This window comes from Macrobrachium rosenbergii, chromosome 20 (assembly GCF_040412425.1).
Source record: "Macrobrachium rosenbergii isolate ZJJX-2024 chromosome 20, ASM4041242v1, whole genome shotgun sequence".
Lineage (NCBI taxonomy): Eukaryota > Metazoa > Arthropoda > Malacostraca > Decapoda > Palaemonidae > Macrobrachium > Macrobrachium rosenbergii.
In genome coordinates this window covers 5202501-5227500 of record NC_089760.1, presented here as the reverse complement: position 1 = coordinate 5227500, position 25000 = coordinate 5202501, and the positions used below count along the sequence as shown (strand labels likewise).

General features: G+C 37.7%; 1 protein-coding gene across 2 annotated transcripts in view; it reads left to right on the top strand.

Moving 5' to 3' along the window:
- The window catches only part of LKRSDH (lysine ketoglutarate reductase/saccharopine dehydrogenase), a 72337-nt gene that overhangs the window by 28219 nt on the left and 19118 nt on the right, over positions 1–25000 (top strand). For both annotated transcript variants that reach the window (XM_067121846.1, XM_067121845.1), the window contains exons 2-11: positions 2110–2193; positions 6971–7126; positions 9050–9226; positions 11205–11357; positions 11537–11762; positions 11864–11991; positions 12645–12770; positions 17921–18069; positions 19583–19754; positions 20838–20908. In XM_067121846.1, coding sequence (XP_066977947.1) covers positions 2113–2193; positions 6971–7126; positions 9050–9226; positions 11205–11357; positions 11537–11762; positions 11864–11991; positions 12645–12770; positions 17921–18069; positions 19583–19754; positions 20838–20908 — 1439 coding nt within the window. In that variant the 5' untranslated portion in view covers positions 2110–2112. The remainder of the gene's footprint in view (positions 1–2109; positions 2194–6970; positions 7127–9049; positions 9227–11204; positions 11358–11536; positions 11763–11863; positions 11992–12644; positions 12771–17920; positions 18070–19582; positions 19755–20837; positions 20909–25000) is intronic.

Sequence of the window (25000 nt, the reverse complement as noted above, 5' to 3'; positions counted from 1 at the left end):
AATAAAACTTCCTTTGGGGTCGCTCGAAGAAATATTGCTCTTCCAGTTCCCAGTTAGTATTTGGGATACATTTGTTGTTTTGGTCAAGCTGGTATTTGCTCAGCCCCATATCGTTCGAACGTCACTCATTTGAAACTGGGTCGTCTCGTTATTGAGGCGTGCATGTTACTCTACTAATCACACGCGCGCGCGTGTACACATTATAAATAAATTTGAGGTTTTTACCGGGCTAACGTTCCACAAATGCACCGTTGGATATTGAAGGCTGAAAAATGTATACAGCGAGGTAACTACAGAATAATTACACATGAAAACACTTATTAAAACCACTGAAATAGCACCGCATTCTAAGTAACAGAACACCACGACACTAAACAGCATGACCCACTCAAGAAGTTAGTTAAAATAAAACTACTGGAACGAGAAAAAAAGTTGAGAAGAAAAATTGGACCACCAGGTAATAAACAGTAATAGACATCTGGGTATTTAACGATGCAAATAGATTCTAAACTACTGTACAACCAGTTTCATTGTTGGACACCCTAACATCAACTCAACTATTTATTGTTTGATGGTCCAATTTTTCTTTTCTTTTCCATATATCTCGTTTCGCTGGTTTATGACAACCGCCGCATTATTAGGTCGCTCTTTGTGGCGTCGTGGTATTTTATTACTTCAAATCTGTTGCTATTTTAATGGCTTTAATTAGTGGTTTCATAAGTGTTTCAGTGTGCAATTATTACTCTGCAGTCAACTCTACACTTCAAAGTCTAGAAAATGCGACGATGCGGATGTGGGATTGTATAACCTTTCGCTGAACACCTAATATGAATTCGGAAGATACAGCTGTTCCAGTGTGCGTATATATATATATATATATATATATATATATATATATATATATATATATATATATATATATATATGTGTGTGTGTGTGAAGGCATTCGTTTTGCGTGTCAGTTATCGCATTATTTGGATCGGAGGTCACTAAGAACAGAAATCACACATAACGTCATATGCCTTTCTCATCAAATCAGTGAGGGGTACAGAATCACTTTATTATTAAAAAACCGTTATCAATTCGATCCAACGCCTCAGAAGACATTACTGCTGCTGCCTGTTGTAAGTTAGCATATTATTGGAAAGTTTAATTCCCATTGTTATCGTGTTTGATGACTAAAGCAAAGGAGCACATAGTCTATGTATCTTTTTATCTCAAACTTTCTGGAGTAATCACAATGTTATTTACAACTTTTCAAAATTAGCTGCTGATTTTTTTCGAGTATATATATATATATATATATATATATATATATATATATATATATATATATATATATATATATATATATATATTGAGGAAGAAAGTTATTCAGCATACCTAATTTGCAAAGGTGTTATTCCACACCTGCATTTATATATAGACAGACAGATATTGAAGTCACGTGCCTTTCATCTGCCGGTGATCAGTGTTTAATCATTGCCAACCAAAATACTCGTGTGTGTGTGTGTGTGTGTGTGTGTGTATACGTGATTCTGTGCTTGGGTCAGCATGGGAATAGAAATATTTCGGAGCATAGACCCAACTACATTCCCCCCTTTCCCACACCATTAAGGGGTAACTAGAATTTCTCTCCTGTGGCCACTGTTATTTTCCTAAGGACTTGATGGCGGTTGTTGTAGTGGCCTGACTATAAAAAATGTCTTGCAGGAATTGACGTATTGGGAAAAACTCCCACGATATCAAGATTCCTAAGACTTATGATGAAAGCACAGATGTGAATTTGAAACCACCAAGAGCTTGAGTCGAAAGGCATTTTGTTGTAGGCGGTTGTAGGCATACTGAAAAAAAGAGACCTGACAGAAAACCTAATTTTTAAAAATGAAATTATGCTCTAGATTCAGATTCAAAAATCCTACGGACCAAACATCAAAGTTACGATAGTGTGAAAAACAATTAGTCATTGGTATATTTTACGTATGTGCAGGTGTACAACGATGACTATAATAGTGCATTAAAATGCAATTTAATCATTTGCTTATCTTACTTTACTTCAGTACATTGAATACTACTTATTCATTTGTTTTAATTAATTTTTTTTTTCAGAACATGTCCTCCGTGCTAAGTGCCGCGCCTTCCATGGCTCGGTGCTGGCCCTCCCATTCAGCACAAGCAAGAAGATGGATAAGTGTGAGTATGATTGTTTTTCCTCCTCCTCTTCCCCCTTTTCTTTTTCGAAGTTTGGTGCTCGTCTAAGTTTCACAAAGGCAGCCAAGCAGAAACTGTGCAAATATGAATCGTTTGGTTGCAAGCAAAGAACAAGCAAGCACGGGTTTAAAGAGATAAATTCTCGGTGAATACTGACATTCTCATCTTTTCAACCATTATAACTGATTCTATTGCGACTACGGTTTAGCTATAACACATTTTTAAAACGTAAATTAAAGACACCTGAAACAAAATTGAATGTTCATGCCATTTTCATTACAAAAGAATAGATTTTTAATATCAGAGACAGAAGAGAAGTATTGCTTGTAAACATTATTTTAAGTGATCCGTGAGGTCTTCGTTTAAGCTTAGAAAAATTGAAATCTTTTTATAATTGTTACCCCTTCCTTCAGTGATATAAATTTTCTTTAATTTAAGATAAGCTTGCATGTAGCCCCAAATAAGAGAGTTGTTACTTTTCTATTCGTATCTGTGAATCTACCAAAGTCTTCAAAATAAAATACATCAACATTTGCACAAATGTACCAGAGTTATTTAGTAGACAACGGAATCATGTATCCATAGAAAACCAACTTAAATTTGACATGGGTGACTATATCATTTCCCATTCTGAGAGGTGTTATCTCATAAAAGACTTGCATGAAATAGACTGGAAAGTACTTTAATCATGAGATAATAAACGTGAGGTACTAGTTTCTAAAAAAAAAAAAAAAAATCGTGTGCGATATGCTGTAATCCTTAGGTATACAATGAGGCCCCAGTATTAAATAATGCTAACGTTTTTTAAACCAGTACAATGCGGCAGCTTTCACGCCTCACTTTTCGGGGGCCTTTTCACTGACTCAGGTGTTGTCTTACGGTCAAACAACAATTCTGCGGGAAAATACCCTTTAGTACTATTCACATTTTTTCGGCAACTACTATAACCGTCAAACTCTGGTATCTACAGAACCACACTTGAACTTCTTCAGACCTTTTGATAGATTAAATGTGATTCTACTTGATCTCAAAACCGAGTTGTGACATACTAGGATATATAATCAACTGGAGTTCCTACTTTCAAATCATCATTATCTGGCAATCTACTAAGGGAATCTCCCACTACGTTTTCTTTACCAGTCTGGTATGTAAGGTCAAAGTCACAATGTGATTCAAGCAACGGCCAACGTTGAATGCGAGAATTACCTTGACTAGGAATTTTGCGCACTTTATCAAATAAACCTAACTGGGGTCTGTGGTATGTAAGAGCCTCAAATTTGATGCCAATTAAGCAATGCCTAAAACTAAATGAAGCCATATGAGCACACTTAGAGCAAGGCCAATATATACAGGCTCTGCTTAGAGCACTGTAGACAGCTGATTTAAGTTGTTATACATATTTTCGATGTCATGATGGGTTGAAAGGACAGACAGACATTGCTTCAATGTACTTGCGCGTGGAACAGACAATATTTGAATGCAAGGGCCAGTCTGGCAGCCTCACCATCACTCATGCTGCATTTTCCTGGCCTAAGGAGATTTACAGCGAAAATACTGTTGCTCTTTCGACACACGTACCGCAGTATTAATGAGAATATGCACGTGTGCAATACCAATAACATTTATTTAAATAGCTATGTGACATCACGTTACGGCAGTCATCCTCCTCAGCTAATAGCTTACACCTGTCAAAATTATGGCTACAGAAATGGGTCAAATCTTTAACCATTACTCAAATGCAATTTACTTTATATCATTACTTTCAGCGATAAATTCAGCATTCTTGGCTTTTTAACCATTATTTTAAAATTGCAATATCTAATTAAAATCATTGATTATATATACAACAATAATGTAAACATCGTACACTTATTTACACTACAGTCACAATCATTTACAATTATATAGAAAATAACATAATAACTGGCCCAGTAGATACAAATATTTAAAGAATAAAGCTCTTACTGCAAGGCGGATGCACTATGGCATTATCTACTATAACACAGACACTGATGACATGTACATAATGTAATATGTAGGATATACTATGAATCATATTAGATAGGCCTTTTGAAATAATACACCTGAAGGCTACCTTGAGCTTGTGAAACAGAACGGACAGATCTCAATCTGCAGAGTACTCACTGGGACAATAAATTTATGTATACATCCAATGTTGACTGAAATTATGATCGCACACAAATAAACCCACGTAACAGTCGTAACTGAAAAAAATAATTATGTACAATATCAACAATCACAAGTCCATGGGCACACTATAAATGCTGAAGTATCTGCTTCTCTGTTCTTTTTGTTCCTTTGAGTAAGCATTTTTCTGGTCTTGAATTTGAAATAGTAGTAGAGCCTACAGCGAAGATGGTGCTGGATGATGGAATTCAGGAGACTTCCGTTTTGATGAGCTGGACAGAACACAAACTGTGTGGAAGGTACTTGTTTCTCAGCTTTGCCCAACACTTGAGACAGGATGTTGCTGCTGACAAGGAGATTGGGGATCTGCTTTTCAAACACTTTGTCGTTGTTACGGCCATAGACTGAACAATAAGCCGGCATTTTCAAGCAAGCTGCACTAATTTGGGAAAATTAAGCTGTGTCAGAGCCTACCATCACCAAAAACGTATTTATAGGCTTAGCCGTCGCCCATCAAGCTGATGGTTACGCCCCCAGGCCGTTTGGAGTGCTGTGCACCTTGCCCTAAATGTAAACAAACATGGCGTCCTGGAAGTGACGCGGCTTGTATATACAGTACTGACTTTGATATAGTGCTAATAGCAGCACCACAATCCACCTCAAAAGGAATTGGTATGCTCTTTATGAGTTAACATCTCATTTTACTATATTTGTGTTAACTGACAGAAGCTACTCCTCATCATTTTCACTTAAAACATCATTTACCATTTTGAGAATATTTCTTTAATTTTTTTTTTCGTACTAATTTTTCCACTGATTCCTCAGTATTTGTTTTCTCACCACTATTGCCATCACATGATATGAACTTAAAATTCGTTTTAAGTGTACCCTTTCTTTTGCAGCGATTACAAATCATATTTACAGTATAAAGTGGCAATTCATAAATACTTTCATTTGAGAGTCCACAACGTTAACATGAGTCCGATTTTCTCGGAACTGATTTAACTTGAATCAGAACTGATTTCTCAGAAACAAAAACCTTTTTAAAATTCAAAACTACTTCAAAATTTGTGAGTCTAAATTCTCTGCTACTAAATTTACAGCATAAACTTAATTTTCTCTCACATGAGCATCGGACTGCCCCTGCAACTCAGTTTTTAGACAAAGACTTCAAAGCAGCATACAGTTTTTGTAGAGACTCACCTGTATTTTCCCTCCTTTGCAAGCAAACTACTGTACGGTGATTACTGGGTTTTACATCGCAATGCGCTTTAAGCAAAGCCTTTAAATCATGCACAGTTATTCCCCTAACACTACAAAAATGTCAGCTCCTATGCCTCAGTTACTGACATATGAGCAAAATTTACCTCCCAGACACTATTAGAGATAAGAGGATCAGTTCCAATCTGTGGCTGGTCATACTGCATGAACACTGGACAGCCTGATATAATAAGCTAACCTAAAATAGTTATGAATCCGCAGGCTTGAATAAGCCCTCAGTATTCAGCATGAGTCACGGTAGTTAAGTTGTAAAACCATTAAACTTTAAGCAATCCACAAAACATTATACATATAAAGCATAAAGGTATAATCACTTGTATAAACAATCACAACTGTCAAAATCTAGGTAACGCAATAGGCTACATCCCTCGTTCAGCAGCAAATCGCACAACCAAGAAACCATACACACCAAGGGTTACCTTTATCATAGCTTAATGGCCAATTAAAGAAACCTACCATATCTGGCAAACAATATTTCGTACCTGTGAAAATAAGGACGTTCATGTCACTGCTTCCTACTTCCCCAAGCTACGGTAATGGGCTAACAGCAACTCCCTTGCCGCCAAAATCTTGCAGGACCCTGACGCCAAGATCCTCTTTCTTTAGCAGCTCCTAGAAGGACCTTCAGGCATAATCCTGGCGTTGATAGATCGTGAAAATGTTGTAATTCTTGGATAGTTATTTCTTGAGCAGCAGACCGCGGCGACCGTCAGCTGCCAAAACAGTTAAGAGCTCATCTACAAGCAAGACAACGCTCACACAATACAGTAACACGACAAAAACGCAATTTCCAGTTCGAACATATCCGCAGTAAAAGATATATAGTTAAGATATCTCTGAAAATTAGCAGTCCAGTATGCTGATAACCAGTACGACCAAACTGATTATAAAGAACTTAAAATCGTGACCTGGATTATTTTTCTATTTACCAGATGGCTAATTAAACAATAGTGGCGATTTGACTGACGCATATGAATAGTAGAGTATACGCTCAGTCACGAGGCAATTATTGTGTCTTTTCATAAAGTAAGCAAAGAAAAATTAATTTTTCAAATTCTCAATGACGTTGCAATTTAAGGTATACTTCATTTTGTGTTTTCTGACGCATGGATGTCATGCCTCTTTCCGAGTTGCAGTTGTACAGCTACGATACCACTTCCATCGTGCTTACTTTCTTGTGGGACGTTTTAGAATACATACGGTATATGTAAAAGCAACTAACATGAAATCAAGGAATAACAATGTAAAGTATAATTTTATTACAGGTAGTGCATATATAAATCAAAACTTACTTTCATTTATAACAGCTCTTTGTTCTGTGTTATTTCAGCGGAATGTGCAGGGACGGTGTTTAGCAATTCGTCGAGAAGATCAGAGTGTGTGGGAAAGGAGAGCGCCTCTTGGGCCTTCCCATGTAAGACAACTCGTGAAAGATGGTGTGTCTGTCATTGTTCAGCCATCGAACCGCCGTGCATACCCCATGCAGGTCAGTTAGTGCCTCTTGTTTGGCTTCTAATTCGTTTTCTACTTTTGTTTCACATAGGGGCGTCATTTAGGGGGCTGCTGGGGGCGGTAACAACAGACTCCCCCTCCCAAGCCTCTTGCCCCTCAGCCCTCCCCAGCCCCAGTTTGCTTTTCCATTATTCCTACCAAAATTCAAACGTGTAATCACATTAGGTTATATCTATCTATTTTGTCCTTCAAAGAACATATAAAATAGCTCCAAATCAAAAACCTCCAGCTGATTAGGCTCGCTTCGCTCGCCAAACAATCTTTGCCCCCTCCCCCCCAACAAAAATCTGAAATGACGCCCCTGCACATAGATATAAAAATCTCCAACGGTGACTACTTTTTTCATGCCTCTTCGTCACATTAAAGGCCTGTCCACACTTGGAAACAAAGTTTGCAAACAGTTTGGAAACAAAGTTTACAAACTGTTTGCAAACATTTTTTTACTGTATATTTGTTTCCCATCCAGAATGGAAAACATTTAGTTTTTCTGTGTATATGTATATATACACATGTATAATGTATGTATATGTTTATATACAAATGTATACGTGTATATATTTGTATATAAACATATACATACGTTATACATGTGTATATATACATGTACACAGAAAAACTAAATGTTTTCCATTCTGAATGGGAAACAAATATACAGTAAAAAATGTTTGCAAACAGTTTGTAAACTTTGTATATATGTCTGTATATTATATGTCTGTATATTATAAATACATATACATACGTATATACACTTTAAAAGTATTTCAAATTCAGTAGCAGACATTCGAACGAAATTGTTAAAACCTGTTCCATCTATTTTCAATTCCGCCAGGAACAAGTCTCTTTTTTCAAAAAAATTCCTCACCCGACTCTTTTTCCTTCTCTTATCCCTCCTCCCTCATAGGCAAATTCCCGAGATGTATACTAGTATTGCACCAGTCCCGGTATTTTTTGCCATGTCCCTAGATTAGGTTAGGCTGGGTTAGGTTAGGTTAGATTATTGCTTCCATTGTAACTTGGATGTGGGAAACATAATGAGGTTTTTTCAGGAAAATTCTATGGTTAGTTTTCAAGATATAGCTTCCTCTTTTTTTTCAGGAAAAGGTCCCAGTATTCGGTTACATCTCGGGAAAATGCTCCTCTTATGGGGGTAGGGCCGTCAGTGCACCTCATGCCGTGCACCGTAGGCATTATTTAAGGTTCTTTGCAGCATGCCTTCGGCCCCTAGCTGCGACCCCTTTCGATCCTTTTACTGTACCTCCTTCCATATTCTCTTTCTTCTATCTTGCTTTCCACCCTCTCCTAACAATTGATTCATAGTGCAACTGCAAGGTTTTCCTCCTGTTGCACCTTTCAAACCTTTTACTGTCAATTTCCGTTTCAGCGCTGAATGACCTCATAGGTTCTAGTGCTTGGCCTAAATTTTATATTCAGTTCCATTGTTATCCCTTTTCGAGTGCATTAAAACTGCCAAGTAAAACACAGAGGCTGCTGCACCAACATACATCCTGGTAAGAATTTGAGGTCTGGACAGGAAACATTGTTTACAAACATTTGCAAACTTTGCTTCCAAACAATGTTTCCTAGCGTGGACAGGCCTTTAGTTGCGGGATATTTAGTGTCAAGAGTTTCTGACAGGTTAAACATGGATTCTTTTTGTTCACAGTAATTTACGTTTTGATATCTCGTCGGTTTCGGCGAAGCTACACGGGTTCCAGTAGGAATTATATGAGCGCGTTTAGACATGGGTTGAAAACTGCATGTTTTGCTGTTAGCAATAATAAAAAACCACAATTCTCCGAAGGCCTTTTAAAAACTTTTTCACTAATTGTTCTATCTATCCACTAAACATCATCCTTTTATAAGAGGAAATACTTATCAAAAATCATTTCTTTGACAGGCGTACCAAAATGCAGGAGCCAAAATCAAAGAAGATATCAGCGAAGCTCCAGTTGTCATTGGCGTGAAGCAAGTGCCAATAGACCAGCTCATTCCAAACAGAACATATTGCTTTTTCTCGCACACGATAAAGGCACAAGAAGCAAACATGCCTCTACTCGACGCCATCTTGGAAAAGGTAATGTTTCTTCTCTTGTATTGTTAAATATCACCTGTATGTTGAGAGAATACCTCATTCGAGGTGTAGACAGGACTTTTGGTGAAATATGCCCATGAGAAGGCGAACAGGGAAACGGAAAACTATTTTTAAGATTGGCTGCTTGAATTTTCTTTTACCAGTTCTGCTTGTAAATTGCTTTTTTTGTTGAATAAGAGCCTTACAGGATTTTAACAGTAGGTTGTGTAAATAGCAGATGTTCTTTCCGTGTTAACGCTGTTGGTCAAGAACCGTGTTTGGCGGATGAAGACAAAGTGTTCGGTCTATATTTCCTTTTGTTTTTGTGAAGTAGGTGAGTGCTCGTTATTTTTTCGGGTAATGAAATGCAGATAAAAGGAATTGCTGTCTCATGAAAGTTTTAAAGCTAGTTAAAAAACAAAATGTTTTACACTTAGGATTTGTCTAAGATTATTATTTCGCCCTCCTTAAGGTAAACTTTGCTCCAGACAGTTTTCGGTAAAATCTAGTACTCTAATTCCTGCTTTGTTCTACTTAGGATATACCGTAGTTTTAAAACATCCATAATTTCATCTACCTTAAGAAAATCAGTTTTCACACAACACTTTTTACCTTGAATCTCAGATTATTTTCACATTCTTTTTGTTCCAACTTCATTTAATTTATATCTAGTACGTTGTCAGTATTCATCAGTTTCTATGAAGAAATGCACTCTTTTCGTTTATGCCGTTTCACCAAGAACTTAATAATAATAATAATAATAATAATAATAATAATAATAATAATAATAATAATAATAATAATAATAATAATAATAATAATAATAATTCTGGGTCACTTAAATTTTCATATATTCACTTTATTTCATTTCCAGCTTCCAGAGCATATATGAAAAAGGATTTAATGTCATTTTTGTTTCTTAGCTGAGAAGAAAATTTTGTATGTTGACTTCTCCGTCTTGTAACGCATGAAACTTAACGAATAGGTAGCGTTTCAGAAGACTTTCTTGTTCCAGAACCAAACATCTTACGTACTGTTATCTATTTTTTTTTTTTTTTAAAGTTTCCCCTTGTGATTTTGTCTTCACGCTGTTGCGTAAATCAAAGAATTTCAATGGCCACATGTGTTTATCAAGCTTCTAAGCCTTTTGAACCACCTCTGTGAATGTCGTTCTGGATACACAAATCTGACGGTGCTACTTTGGCCAACATTCTGCTTAGAAATCTTTCAATTTATGCTCACCAGCGACTTGTCGAAGCCCCTAAACACAGCTTTGGCTTGTTATCTACGCGCCACCTACTCCCAGGTGCTAGTACTAAATATGGCGGAAGTTCCTTGGGACGCCGTGTTTATACTAGCCCCTCGGGTATCAGAGTATTATATACACCCATTTCTATATTGTGTGGTCAACAAATTATATTAATGAACGATATCTTCGTGCGGTCGCCTACTTTGCATTTACCACACGGTGTTTAGTACTAGCAGCTCTGAGTAGGCGACGCGTAGATAACAAGCCAAAGTAGCACCAATCTTACTACGGTTGGACTAGCATTAGTGATATATTTTCAGTGTGAAAAGAAAGTTGATATTCATATCTACATCCTTAGAGGTCTTGCTACACTTCTTTTTGTTTGGTTGCTTTTTTTTTTTAACGGTGGCAATTTTGAATCCTTAAAAACACATGAAAGAAATACCTAAATTTTCAACAAAAAACGTGAAAACATGTTGGATTCCTCCTCATTTTTAAAGATATTTTGTTATTTGTTGTTGGGGTGGCTACATATAAGTGAATTCCATACAAACATGATCAAAATTATTTCTATATGAAAGTGGTGCGTGATTATCGGTACGCCTCCAATGATATAATGTTCAAGGTGATTTCTTGTGTTTAATATATTTCCTCTGAGTTTATTATATTAAATATATTTTCCTCTCTGTAGGTTTTCCCTAATGTGTTATCACAAATGTGTCTTTCCCACAGAACATTCGTCTTATTGACTATGAAAAAATGTGTGACGAGAGAGGGCAGCGTGTGGTAGCCTTTGGAAAGTACGCTGGAGTTGCTGGTATGATAAATATTCTGCACGGGCTGGGTCTGCGACTTCTTGCATTAGGCCATCACACTCCATTCATGGTAATACCTAAGATCATTTAAAGCTAACCCTCAATGTAACGCTGTAAAGAAGTTGCGGCGTGTTCATATCCTAAAAATTCTGGGACTGACATTAACAAGTGTCAATAATACCTTAGTAATTGCATGATGTATCCAAAGTACTACCCAAAAAATGTTTTATTCTCCCTTTTTTTTCATAGCACATCGGTCCTGCCCACAACTACCGCAACACAGAAATGTCGAGGCAAGCAATCCGTGACAGCGGATACGAAATATCCTTAGGAATGATGCCCAAATCTATTGGGCCTCTGACCTTCGTCTTTACGGGGACAGGCAACGTGTCACAAGGGGCCCAGGAGATATTCCAAGAGTTACCCCATGAATACGTGTCTGTGCAGGCCTTGAGGAAGGTCTCCGAACACGGCGGTGAGTTTCAGTCTATGGTGCTCATTTTGAATCTCATGTTACGAATACTTTGAAATGATTCGTCCATTTCTCGAATATTCAATTTGTTATTTTTTTGACAGCTATGAACAAACTGTACGCATGTGAAGTAAGCCGTCGTGACCACTTAGTGCGAAAAGATGGCGGCAAATACGATGCAGTAGAGTATGAAGAACACCCAGAAAGATACATCTCTGTTTTTGCTCATAAGGTAAGGTCTTCTCTGCCCTGGTTATTGTGAACTATGCAGAAAACTTCTTCACTATTCAAAGCAAGCGCCGTAGGAGCAAAGTTATTAAAATTAGAAAAACATCTATTCAAAACTTGCACATAATTTGTGGTATATTATAGTTATCTTTTGGTAGCTGTCAATTCGAGTTCTGAATTGACGGAAAGATTAAATATAGTCTTATTTATCAGTTAGTAATAATGTTTTCATTAGCGTGTCATATTAAATGTAGATTATGTGGATTAGATGGTACTTGAGGCTGTTAACCAATTATTGTAGGAATCGTTGACAAGTAGATCGTCAAAATATAGTCCAATGTTGATTTTTTATTGTGCCAACATGCACTATTCTGGTCAAGACCAACTAGAAGAGAATTGTTTGAAATTCGTTGGTCTGTCTTATGGAGCTGTGGGGGTAGGCCTACCATGAGAGTAACTCCTTTGAGGAAGAACAGAAGCTACCAAAAACAGGTTTTCTTACGTCAAAACCTGTTTATATATATATATATATTTTTTTAATATGTGGGGACATGAAAAATAAATTTTCTTTCGTGCGTAAGAGCTACAAATCAAAAGACTTTCAATACTCTTTCGAAATCTTCCCTGTCACTCTTAACACATGTTTCTCCCTCACAGATTGCCCCGTACGCGTCAGTCATTGTCAACGGCATTTACTGGGCCGTCAATTCACCAAAGCTTCTAACAATTCCCGATGCCAAGTACCTGCTCCGTCCAATTTACACGCCGTGGCTTCCAACTTCGGTATGTATTTGCTTCTAGAGATCGTACTTTTTTTTTTTTTTGTGATATAACCGTGTGACCGTTTTCAAAATAATATGACTGTTGGCAAACGATGCCTTTGAACGGCAACCCATAACATATTTTTGTTAAGAAGTCACTACTTTCATCTGCGCGTGAATCTCTTCGCCCCCTCCTTAACTCAGGATTGTATTGCTTATAACTGGAGTAAACACTTAACAAATGGGCCCTGATAAGGATGCCTTGCAAAACCCCGTTATAAGCGAAAGAATCGCGTAATGCATAACGAGTTTTTCATATATTTTAACATCATTTAACCTGACTTACGATAAGAAATTCTAGTCACACATCCTCAGTTCATCTTTCCTATTGATTCAATTCTAAGCATCCTGATGTTCTTGTATGCCTTTTTTTATTATTATTTTTTTTTTTTAAGATATTGTACGGTATCAAATCATTCAACAGCAGACATGGCCATTGTGGAAACATTTAGTTTTGGTTTCTACTCTCCTTTGGGACTGACAAATTGTGGCTGAAGTTAGAGAAGGTTATTTGGCTCAGAATAGATTCCTTTCCCTCCCTCCCATTCCCATCGATGTTTGACCATGTTCAGGCCCCTCCTAGTTTTTCCCCTGTACTCATTATCTATTAGCTATAGGCTAACGTTTCTGACTCCCTTCAGTACCCATGTGCTCGATAAGCTGGAATTTTCATTTGCCTCACTTTGCTATTCATAAAGTTCTTGTTGTTCACTGCCTTATGAAAGAGTAATTATGTTGCTGTCATAGTTAACATACTTCTTAGAAACATATTCTCAGCGTGTCTGTGCTTGTCCTACGATAGCTGTTCTATTTACTGTCACGTGTTTTTTTTTCTGTAGAACATTCTGTTAGCTCTAAGAGGGATGTTTCATATTTCACTAAAATGCTGTTATCTCTGGAAAGGTGATTCCTCAATTGTTCTCATCTACAGAAGAGCTCCACGAGTCGTAGGCTTTATCGCCAATGCCAACTTGAAATGGTATATGTAGGTCGTTGTACACCCTGCTGAGAGGTTGCTTTCCACCCTGTTTTATTTTTGCAGTGGTTCTGTTTCAAATGAAGGTCTGCAAAGCAGTTTTGTTGTGCAGAAAGTCCCTTTCCAGTACTTTCAGAAGACGCATGGTGCTTCGTTTTTTTTTTTTATAAAGTCCAATAGGACGGGCAATCTATGGCCCTCACTCAGGCCAGAATTTGTTTCTTCGTGTGGCAACTTCTTAGGATAGTGGATTCGTAAACAGGAGTTTTACCCAATATACTTAAACTCAACAGGCACAAGTTTGTCAAGTCCTTTTTCTGAATGTCCAGTCTGAGACTTTCTTCCGATGTTCCCTTGAATTTCTTTTGATATCAATTTTGAAACATATTTTGAAGAATTTCTCGTAGAAGCAAAGCTGAATAGTTTTTTTTATAGTACTATCCTAGATTAAATGCTGCAAAAATCGCATTTTGCTATCTTTAGAACCACATCGCATAAATTGTATGTATACGGTTAACAGAAGGATGTGTTTTCAATATGTAGAATGCTAGTGTATTTTCATCAAGGATTTTCAGGATGTAAAATACAGTTGCTTTTGGTTTTCGCTGCCACAGCATTTTCAGATTTTGACTGTTCAAGTGATGCGACAACATTCGCCATTACGAAAATGGTTTCAGATATTTCATTACACAAATTTGGAGTTTCCTTTAAAAATGAAGCCAAATTGTTTTATTTTTTTTTATTTAGGTAAATTGGTTTTTCTACAGTTATTCTTTGTGTGTAACATAATCTGCTCCCGGTCCTTTAGACAGCTGTGCATACATACATACTATACATACATACACACGCATATATATGTGTATGTGTATATATGTATGTGTGTGTTTATAGGAATAGATCAGTGAAAATCACATGGTCTAGTAACTAATTAAAGTCAGTGAAAGTAAGATATACTACATGTAACAAGTAAAGAATGCGCCGAAGTTTCTTCGACGAAGGTCGAGTTTTCTGTACAGCGTACAGTCATGGCCACTGAAAATAGATCTATCTTTCAGTGGTCTCGGTATAACGCGGTATAATCACTGAAGAATCGATTGGGATTATTCATTAACAAAAGGAATGGCAGGAATCAAATGACTTAACTTAACCTGGGGTAAGGATGCTAATATATACACCTCAGCTACGGATAGAGCTATAACGTATTCAGAACAAGGAATAACTCTATAAAACGTTGACTCTGAATGAGGATGTTACAAACGTGCTACATTGCAACACATACATTAAGGTGTATCCACACGATAGTAAATGTCACAAACACGTCAGCAACTTATGACATACATTAAATAAACTGAACGCAAGTCAATGATCGTAAGAGGAGAAAAAACTGTTGTCAAATGCTGGGTAATTGTATGAAGCTCTGGTAAAAAAAAGTTAGGTATACCTTAGTTTAACCAGACCACTGAGCTGATAAACAGCTCTCCTAGGGCTGGCCCGAAGGATTAGACCTATTTCACGTGGCTAAGAACCAGTTGGTTACCTAGCAACGGGACCTACAGCTTATTGTGGAATCCGAAGGACATTATAGCAAGAAATGAATTTCTTTCACCAGAAATAAATTCCTCTAATTCTTCATTGGCCGGCCGGAGACTCGAACTCGGGCCTAGCAGAGTGCTAGCCGAGAACTCTACCGACTCGTCCAACGAGGAACTAAAGAAGCTTTGGTAAGAACTACCAATAAGTCGTCGACTTTTTCTTGTTTGTGATATGTGTGAGATCAGTTGCCAATGTGTATTTATAGCACGTTTTGCTAACGTGGACGCAGACTTCAATTGCAATTAGTACCCTTTACGAAGTTTACATTCTAATTTCAAACGAAGTCAAAAAGGAGCGCATTCCATGTGCATAAAATAATTCAATAGTGGCAGTCGCATACCAATCCCTCCCTGACAGGAAATGCTTCTCCTCCAGGTGGCTAACTGTCGTGTCTGGAGGCTGGGCCTACAGATGAAAACGCCAGCTCACCCTCATGAAGGGAAAGCAACAAGGTCTTCGAAAACGGGAGCCTTCTTAACCTCGGGTGACGGAGCAGACCTTAGTTCACGCGATATCAAACGACTTGACCCCTTCCAGGTGGCTTTTCCATCCCCTTGACCCGAGTGATTCCTATTATCCTTTGAGAATCGGTTTTTTTGTTGCTCTCACTTAAAGGCCAAAACATCCTCTCCAGACGCCCATGTATGAATGGAAGATTTGCCATCATCTCAGAATTTCCGTGAGGATTCATTTCTGTGTTGATTTTTATACCTTGCAGTTCTCATAAATGTCGATGTTGTTCCAGCAAATATAGTCCAGATCGCCAATAACATGTATTTAATTGGATAAAACCAGCCTCTTGCAATCCCAACTCTGCACCTGGCGATCAAATGGACACTGAGTGATATTGTTGCTGAGTGTTTTATGCATACTACGAGTGCATAAATGAACTCATCACAGATTCCTAGCCACACGGATGACTAATACCGATATGCTTTTGGGGCATCTTATCATTTTACTCATTCCTGCCTTGCTCTTGTTTCTGACTAGACATGACCTGGAATATCGGTGTTCCCTTGCTTTGTTCACGTATAGTTGCAACGAATTATTTCGTCCAATACTTTAAGATATTCATTTAAGTTTTAGTTGATCATTCTCAGTCCCTTCTGCAATGTTATAGCCAGTCATATAGGCTACCAGGATAACTGTTTACAATAATTTAAAAAGAAATAAACCTTCCAAATCGTTTGTTCTTCGCTGATGACTAGGTATTCGTGACACTTTGAATTCTCATACGATTCCATTTCCTAGATGGATATTTTTTCTCATATTTTTTACAGGCAAACAACAATTGAATTCAACCAAATCCTTTTGTTGAACCAGAGAATCTAAAATGAATTGCCAGAGAATATTTTCCATAGCACTGCGCTGCAGTTCTGTCGCTACGTGTCGAACTAGTTTCTGAATAGCTGGCCAAAATGGTTGCGAACCTAACAATCTTCAGTGAAGAAATGATTTTGGTGAACAACAATATGTGGGCCCGCACCATACCTCGAATTCAAACTCAATCATAAGCCCAAAACGAGAGATATTTTGCACCTCATTATAGAACATAAAGATAATTTATTTCAAAGATCAGTACTGTATTACAATCCTAAGGAAAAACAGTGCAGTAACAAAAGCCCATCAAATGACTTAACTGTATACTCAGTATCAATTTATTACATAAAAATGTATAAATACTTGCATGATGACAGAGAAGTTATAGAACAACACTACATCCTGCAACACAAAAATGTATAAATACCTGCATGATGACAGAGAAGTTACAGAACAACACTACATCCTGCAACACCAAAAGACCTGCATGATGACAGAGAAGTTACAGAACAACGTTCCTGCAACACCAAAAGACGTGAATTTGCGTTTCACATATCTTAGAAGTACCTTCAACGAACAGCAAGGTTTACCTCATCTCATGAGAAAATAGGACATGAGACTCGAGAGTTTGTCAAGTAAGGCGACCTCGGTTGTCACTGATATCTTTAGGTGTGAAACTCTAGATTACGTGTATGAGAAAAATAGACTTTTAAAACTCAAAAGAGCTTCTTAGGTATATTGTTCTTGCCTTTGACACTTTCGTTAGCACTGGAAGAATTCCTCTGCTGCTTGGAAAGAAAAAGATTCCAGATTAGATGTCAAAAAGTTAAAAGGCATTATCTGATGAGTGCAGTTTTGGTATTTTTCCCCATATTCATGGAATCTAAAACCTAATGGTCTGTTTAAATCTCCATGATCTGCACTTTTTATCTGTTTAATTGTAGCGCTAAAATCATCATCTGCATTGTATTCATTATCTTTCCGGTTGACGAAACTGGTCGTGTTAATAAACTTTATTTTTTAAAAATATCTTTAAACATATTTTGATTATCATGATTATTGCCATAATTGCAATAGCTTGTCTTTTATATTTTCAACAGAAGGCCATTACATTTTATTATAAATCTCAAGTGCTGTTTATTATTATTATTATTATTATTATTATTATTATTATTATTATTATTATTATTATTATTATTATTATTATTATTTACCATTACCAGCTGGGTTCTCCATCGCTTCCCCATCGAATGTTGGCCATCTGCGACATTTCTGCCGACCCAGGCGGCTCCATTGAATTCATGTCAGAATGTACAACAATCGACACTCCATTTTGCCTCTATGATGCTGACCAAAATAAGGACACAAACAGGCAAGTATTGACTTTACAGCTCTCTTTATTTTGTGATTCATTATGGAACTTAGTGTTTTCGGTTAAGGATACTTTTAGTGGTTTGTGCTAAGGTAAAATTAAGTAATGTCGCTGTGAGGCTCGTCAACGGAGGTGCATAGACTTGTAAGAGCCTACCCCTTACCCCTACCCGTCGTAAGGGAGTTCGAATCTCACCAAAGAAAGTTGAGGTAATTTCATCTGGTCTTCCTTGTTGGATTCAGGGATTTGTAGTGACAAGGGCATACACACATACATACATACATAAATGTCTATATATTTAAATAAATTTATCTAATAAGTTCTCTGACACTTTTATAGCACCTAGTATTTTCAAAAGTAGAGGCGTTTATTTGTTCACTTTGAGGTAACGGGGACATGAATAAAATAAAATGCATCGTCGACAAACTGTTTGATTCAAGAGCATTGCGGCACCATGAATATTTAAAATATTTAAAACGTGGATGATGATAACTTAAGACATGATTGCAACTTTAGTGTTAACGAGACTTTTAAATGTGGGATAACCTCACATGACTCGTCCAGACTATGAAGGAGAAATGGTATCGTTTGCATACAGTGAACCCTTTTTTGTCTGTTGAATGTGTTCTTCAAATAAAGAGATATTCGGTATTCACAAGTGTTTGATCATTACTTGTTGTCAGTGTAGGGTAATCGGAATCTTATTTAACTCTTGCACAGGACAGAGTCACAAACCACAAAACGTCAAATTCAAAAGAAAAATATCTACCTTGACGTCAACATTTCCACAAAAAATGACTTAATAGCCATTTAATAAACATTTCATGCTTGTCTGTTCAAATTTTCATGCGATAATTCAACTGTCATCTGTCTGGAATTTTACTTGATTATATGTATATGAAAACATTTCTTAGTTAGTAGTTCCTCGTTGGACGAGTGGGTTCAGTTCTCAGCTGGCACTCTGCTGGCCGCGAGTTCGAATCTCCGACTGACCAATGAAGAATAAGAGGAATTTATTTCTGGTGACAGAAATTCATTTCTCGCTATAATGTGGTTCGGATTCCACAATTAGCTGTACGTCCCGTTGCTAGGTAACCAGTTGGTTCTTAGCCACGTAAAGTAAGTCTAATCCTTCGGGCCAGCCCTAGGAGAGCTGTTAATCAGCGCATTGGTCTGGTTAAACAAAGATATACTTAACTTAACTTCTCAGTAATTAGTAGTGGATATGGAGTAAGAGACACCTCACACGTCTCGAACTGTCGACCTAACCGCTCAACTCTCCTCGCTGCTGGGAGAAAGGGAGCTGGGGATTGGTACGAAACATGTTCATGAGCTACCGGGGTCTAAGCGATGTCAGGCAGGGCAGCCGGTCGAGACTGCGGTCTACCCCAAAGCCAAATCAAAGTCCTTCAAAAGAAGGCATCGTGCTTACCCCATACAAAAATGGGAAAAAGCACGTTAAAAAAAATGGAGTGTTATGGAGTAATAAAACATTATTTTCTTTCCTTTACAGTTTCAAGGGTCCAGGTGTCTTGGTGTGCAGCATAGACAACATGCCCACTCAGCTGCCGAGAGAAGCCACTGATTTCTTTGGCTCCCTTCTCTTGCCCCACATGTACGACATCCTCCAGTCAGACATTTCCAAGCCATTTGAGGACCATTCGTTCACCCACGCTGTTCACGGGGTGAGTCAAGATATTTTCTTACTTAAAAGATGTTCCTTATCATCTTGCAATTAACTGAAGGCTCAGGAAACATGCTCGATAGCGATATGGTTAAACATTGGTAATTTGAAAGTTTGAAAGAGACTATTTATTTTGGTCATTACATTTTTGAATTAAAGTGATTTCTGAGGGAACTTTTACAGAATATATTGAAATTGCTCAGATTTTTTTATATTGTCTGTCATATATGGTTGTATATCAGCAAATATAAACTTAGTTATAATTACTATACGTCTTAGTGAACAGGGTACCTTTATCCTTTCATTATGGGTTCTTTACGACTCACGAGAAAACTAGGTCAAACTGGTTTTAAACAATTCAAGGAATAGTTAGCACTAGATTTCATATACAGTTTCTGAGGTCTACAGGATCTGTCCAAAGCCAATGAGGGTGGTCACTGACAAAATCACCAAATGAAAGTGAGGCTCTGGAAGGTGTTAGCCTATTAAAAGGCCGTCAGTTGCGTCACAGTTCTTTTAGGGCACTCTGAGAGAAAGGATGATTATTTTCTTTGATTCATACGATATTATGGATTTGATAATTTAGAGAAAAAACGTTAGGGCTACTAAGTCTAGTTCAATTGTTCAGCGGGTAGATTATCTCACTAGATGATTTAAGCCACGGCTTTTCTGTAGTGCATTTTTGGGTGCTTATACTTAATGCTTTTCGAATTGCTGTTTAGCACAGTACCTCCTGAAGTGGCTACAAAATTTCGGTAAAGGTCAGTTTGTTATTTGTTTTTTCCAGAGGTCTATATATGTTGATTTCTGCAACAAAAATATATTAAGATGTAAAAGGTTAGCTAATCAAATTATTATTATTTGTGATTGGGAAAACAGTTGGCTTTTCATAGAAACTGTTATAAAATTAGTCAGGTAAAAAGTGAGTTTTGATTAAAGTTTTGTGTGTACATGAATATTTGATAGCTGATTTCACTCTTGTATGTTTGGACTTTATACATAAGACTCGAAGAACAAGTGTTCGCTTGGCAGAAAGATACTCTAATAGTTGGACTAATATTCCTTATTTACTCTTGCTTTCAAGGCTGTTATTACCAGTGACGCACAACTCACACCAAGCTTCAAATATATCGAAGATCTCCGCGCTAGGAACAGGTTAGTCAGACGCTGCATTATGATTTTAACTCTTGAAAGAATTACCCCTTTGAACCTTGTCGTACGATTCTTTCTATTGGCAATGTTTTTGCTTGACCGAAAAAGCAATGAAATTTTTGCGAATGTTAGAGGTCGCAGACTGCACAAGTCATCATTCTTAAATGCAAATGGAAAAATTATTTGGAAAATATTTTAACCTTTCCTTGTGCAGAGGAGTTTTCTCAGCAGTAATTCTGATGGAAACATTAGAACGGAAGAGGTCAAGCGAAGATGCAGGAGGGAAGATGTAAAAAATTTTATGCAACAGCATTTGATAAGTAGTATAGCCAAAAATCATTTTGCAAACGTTCTCGTAGGTTATTTCCCTGTGTTGTTTTAAAAAAAGGGCAGGGCGTTACGCCCCCTGCATCAATGGCCTGTATGTTCTGTTTATTTTCCACCTTTTTTCCCATTCCGGGCGTTGGATCCAGGTGTTCCCATTTCGCTTCTCGGGTAGTGTTTTGGGGCGAGGTTGCTAGTCCCACGCCCCTCTCAACCCTGGCTGTGACCAGCCACACTAGGCAAACTACCTGATACCTAATTCATGGCACAATGGGTCCTTAGGAAGCTTTGCAACCCAGTGACAACCATATACATCAGGTCAGTCTATGTGCTGAGGACTGCTACCGTGGTGGTAGTAAGCTGTTCAGCCATGAAACTGCTGTCCAAGAAGTATCAGTGGTTAGCTTACAGACTGAATGTACCCAAAGGCAGAGTAGTCCCCAGTGAAAGGTTGGTGGCCCCTTGGTGAAAGGCAATGTCCCAAAAATGGCAGCTGAGTCCTTTCTCACAAAGCCAGTGGCACTCCTGCTTTCACTCTTGTGGTATGCTTCAAATGACACATAATTGCATTCTTACCACTCAACGTGATGTGGAAGTCACCAAATGGACTGTGGATGGGGCCTTGAAACCCGATATTGAAAAAGTGGAGAAAAAATAAAATACTGTGTCCCTGGCTTCGATAGTGTATGTGGAGCAGAAAAGAAAAATGCAGAAGTTAACTAGCTTAAGTTAAGAACACTGAATGTTCTGGAGCTAACGAGACAAAGATGAAAATTCAGTGATGCCGGAATTTGGAGGACAAAGAGTGATTGTGTGAAAGTAGCTGGAAGCTGAAAAGCCATAGACAAGGTAGTGCATGTGGTGCAAAGAAGTCTCTGGGTACAGAAAAACGAATACAAAAGTGCTAGCTTCAGGATTGTATGGGGAAGATTGAGTGTGGCTGAAGGAAAAGAACGAGACTGAAAGTATCTGTGCCTAGCCAGGTTTAGAGAATATGAAAGTGTGTTTGTGTTTGGTCATTTATATTCAAATGTAGGTGACAGAAAAAAAAGACAGCATTTTTTGGTAGGCATGGAGTTCTTGAAACAAATGAGAAAGGAGAGGCTTTTGGAAAAAGCTCTGAAAAACGTTTGATTTCTAGAAACACACGATTTTCAAACATGGTGAGGGAAGTGTGTTAGACTATGTTAGTAGAGAGTGTATAACTGAAGTGGAAATTGATGGATGCAATGGTAAGAAGAGGAGTGTCTGAACCTGATCTGTACATGGCGTATGTGGACCTATAAAAAAGCAGTGATAGAAATGGTAGTTGGGGAAAGGGGAGAAAGTTGAGGAAGTATGACATAAAAATTAAATTGTTAAGTAATTGAAAGCTTTCATAATAAATGTAAATGGGAGGCGACTGGTCTAGCGTAAAAATGGGACTGAGAAAAAAGTGTGTTACGCCTGTGTGGCAAAAATTTTTAGTGTAGGCCAGAGGAAAAATAAGTATTTTTAGATAGCTGGTCATGAAGAAAGAATGGAAGATGATTAGTTAGAGGAAAGAGTGGAAAACTTAGCAGGAAGGGGGAAGAAGAACGCTTAGCGCTGGGTAGATGGAGTGAAAGAGGTATGTATAGGAAACCGGGTGCCCCACATTCAAGAAGCGCGGGAATGTGTGCAAGACACAATCAGTGGTACAGTGTGTGTAGAAGGAAATGACTTGCTGTTGCTGAGTATTCTGAGAAAGCGAATGAAGGGGATAATATTGCAGAAGCTCTCTACTCGAGGAGTTCATTTACGATACAACATTTAAAGTATGAATGGGGTTTTACTAGCTAGGAGGAAGAAAACAACAGGAAAGTTGGGAAGTGAAAAGCAGAAAGCAGCGCAGATTTGGGCCGAAGGGACCGCTGCAAAAAACCATTTGTACTTGCCTGAATTGTGCCCATGCAAGCTGCAGTGTAGAAGGTAACCCCTATAGAATCATGGCTCCTTTCTTAGGAAGTAAGAGACCAAGGAACCGTGAAATTGAGCCTAAAGATGACGGAGGAACGCCTGGCTCTGGCTTGGAGTCATGAAAATCCGGCTTAAGCTGTGACGTCTCACAATGAAAGGTTAAAGTATCACGAAAGTAGTTGATGACTTTGCAGTCTGTGTCTTCTCTCATTACTGTGATGTCTCTTCCTGTTTGCTGCTTTTATACAAATTTCGAATGTGATACTGTAATGAACAGAATGAATTTGCAGGATATGATGTCGTGACTGATATAATGTGAATACCGTACTCCGTTGTAATAATTTATGGTAAAAGTCATGTTATGTTAATCTTTGTCGAATTGTGCTTTAGCCATCTTAATCCACACAGAAAGACAATAAGAACTTTATGCGCAATATTGTCACCAGGTAAGGACTGCATGAGAGCAATAGATAGCATTACGTAACAGGGCTTTTGACGATTGTAAGCGAAGGCAAATCTTGCATAGGAAGATCACAGGCATGAAATCAAGGCTATGAAGATAAACTTTATAATGCTGTGTATATAACACTTGCTGACACTTATAGGTTATTCTATGATTTTTGAAGACTTATGCTACTGTTGTTCTCAACGTCTGAGAGTAGTGGTAATTTTGGAAATGTACTGAAGTGACAAGACACTGAAAAGACGAATTTCAAAGCTGAATCTAATGCTCAGTGAATCTGTAACTTTCGACGACTACCACAGACCTTTGACAATGACATGGAAAGTCTCTTTTGAATACTTTAACAGCCGAGTGGTGACTGTACCAGGGTACTCAGTCTTGAAAGATATGTTATCAAGGGAGAGGCGGGTTTATGCTAAGTTAAAGGACTGATAACTTATTGAAAATATTCCATAACCTGTCTATGACATAAACGCACATCATATAATTCACTTCACACCCAATGCCAGCTTGTATCAGTGATTTTATTCAGCTCTGGTACTGATATCTAGTTCCGTACTGTAGGTTTCTTCCTGCCGAGGTTATTAGGGAACTTTCGGAAATCTATTTAAGATTGCCTCTTGAAATCTTGTTACTAATTTCTCAGCGGTTCAGCAGAAAATGGTGTCATTTATAGCTGCACTGCATGCAGCAATCCGTATTGAAGTACCCGCTTCATTTTTTGCTTTTAACTGTGCAAATGTATTGACTTAATTATTATAATATGAAACTCACTTTTCCGATGAGCTCAATAGACGTGACGAATAACTGTAAAATGACAATGACAATAAGCCACATAAGCCCTTTGAATCACATATTCATTGCTAAGTATATTACGTGCAAATGACGAGACAATAAATATTCTTTTCGCAGCAGCGCAGAATGAAAGCAGCGAAATTAAGGAATTTTTGTTTGCTTTGCTTTTGAAACGTTTATATTGGAAACAAAAGAGGTTATTCAAACCAAAGAGTTTTAAGTTTATTTCTTAATATTTCAATTGCATGGTTTCATCTTGTATTGGGAACCATTGCCCTTGGAATTCAAGACTTGATATGGGTACTATTCTAAAAAAAAGTATTACCTCTTGAAGAAGCGATTCCATTCATGACGTTATCTTTCGTTCTCTCGAGATGCAAAAATACTTCAAAGACAAAACTGACGTTGTAGATTACTCGCGGGATTATGGGAACAAGCTTATGAAGTAGCTGCCTCATGCCTATATTTTCTGTATAAAATCTTGAAACTTAGGTACTAAAGTAAGTTAGAGTTTTTCGTCAGTATGAGCCATAAGTTCTTTGGAAAGTATAATACAGTTCTTATTTTGCGAAGTG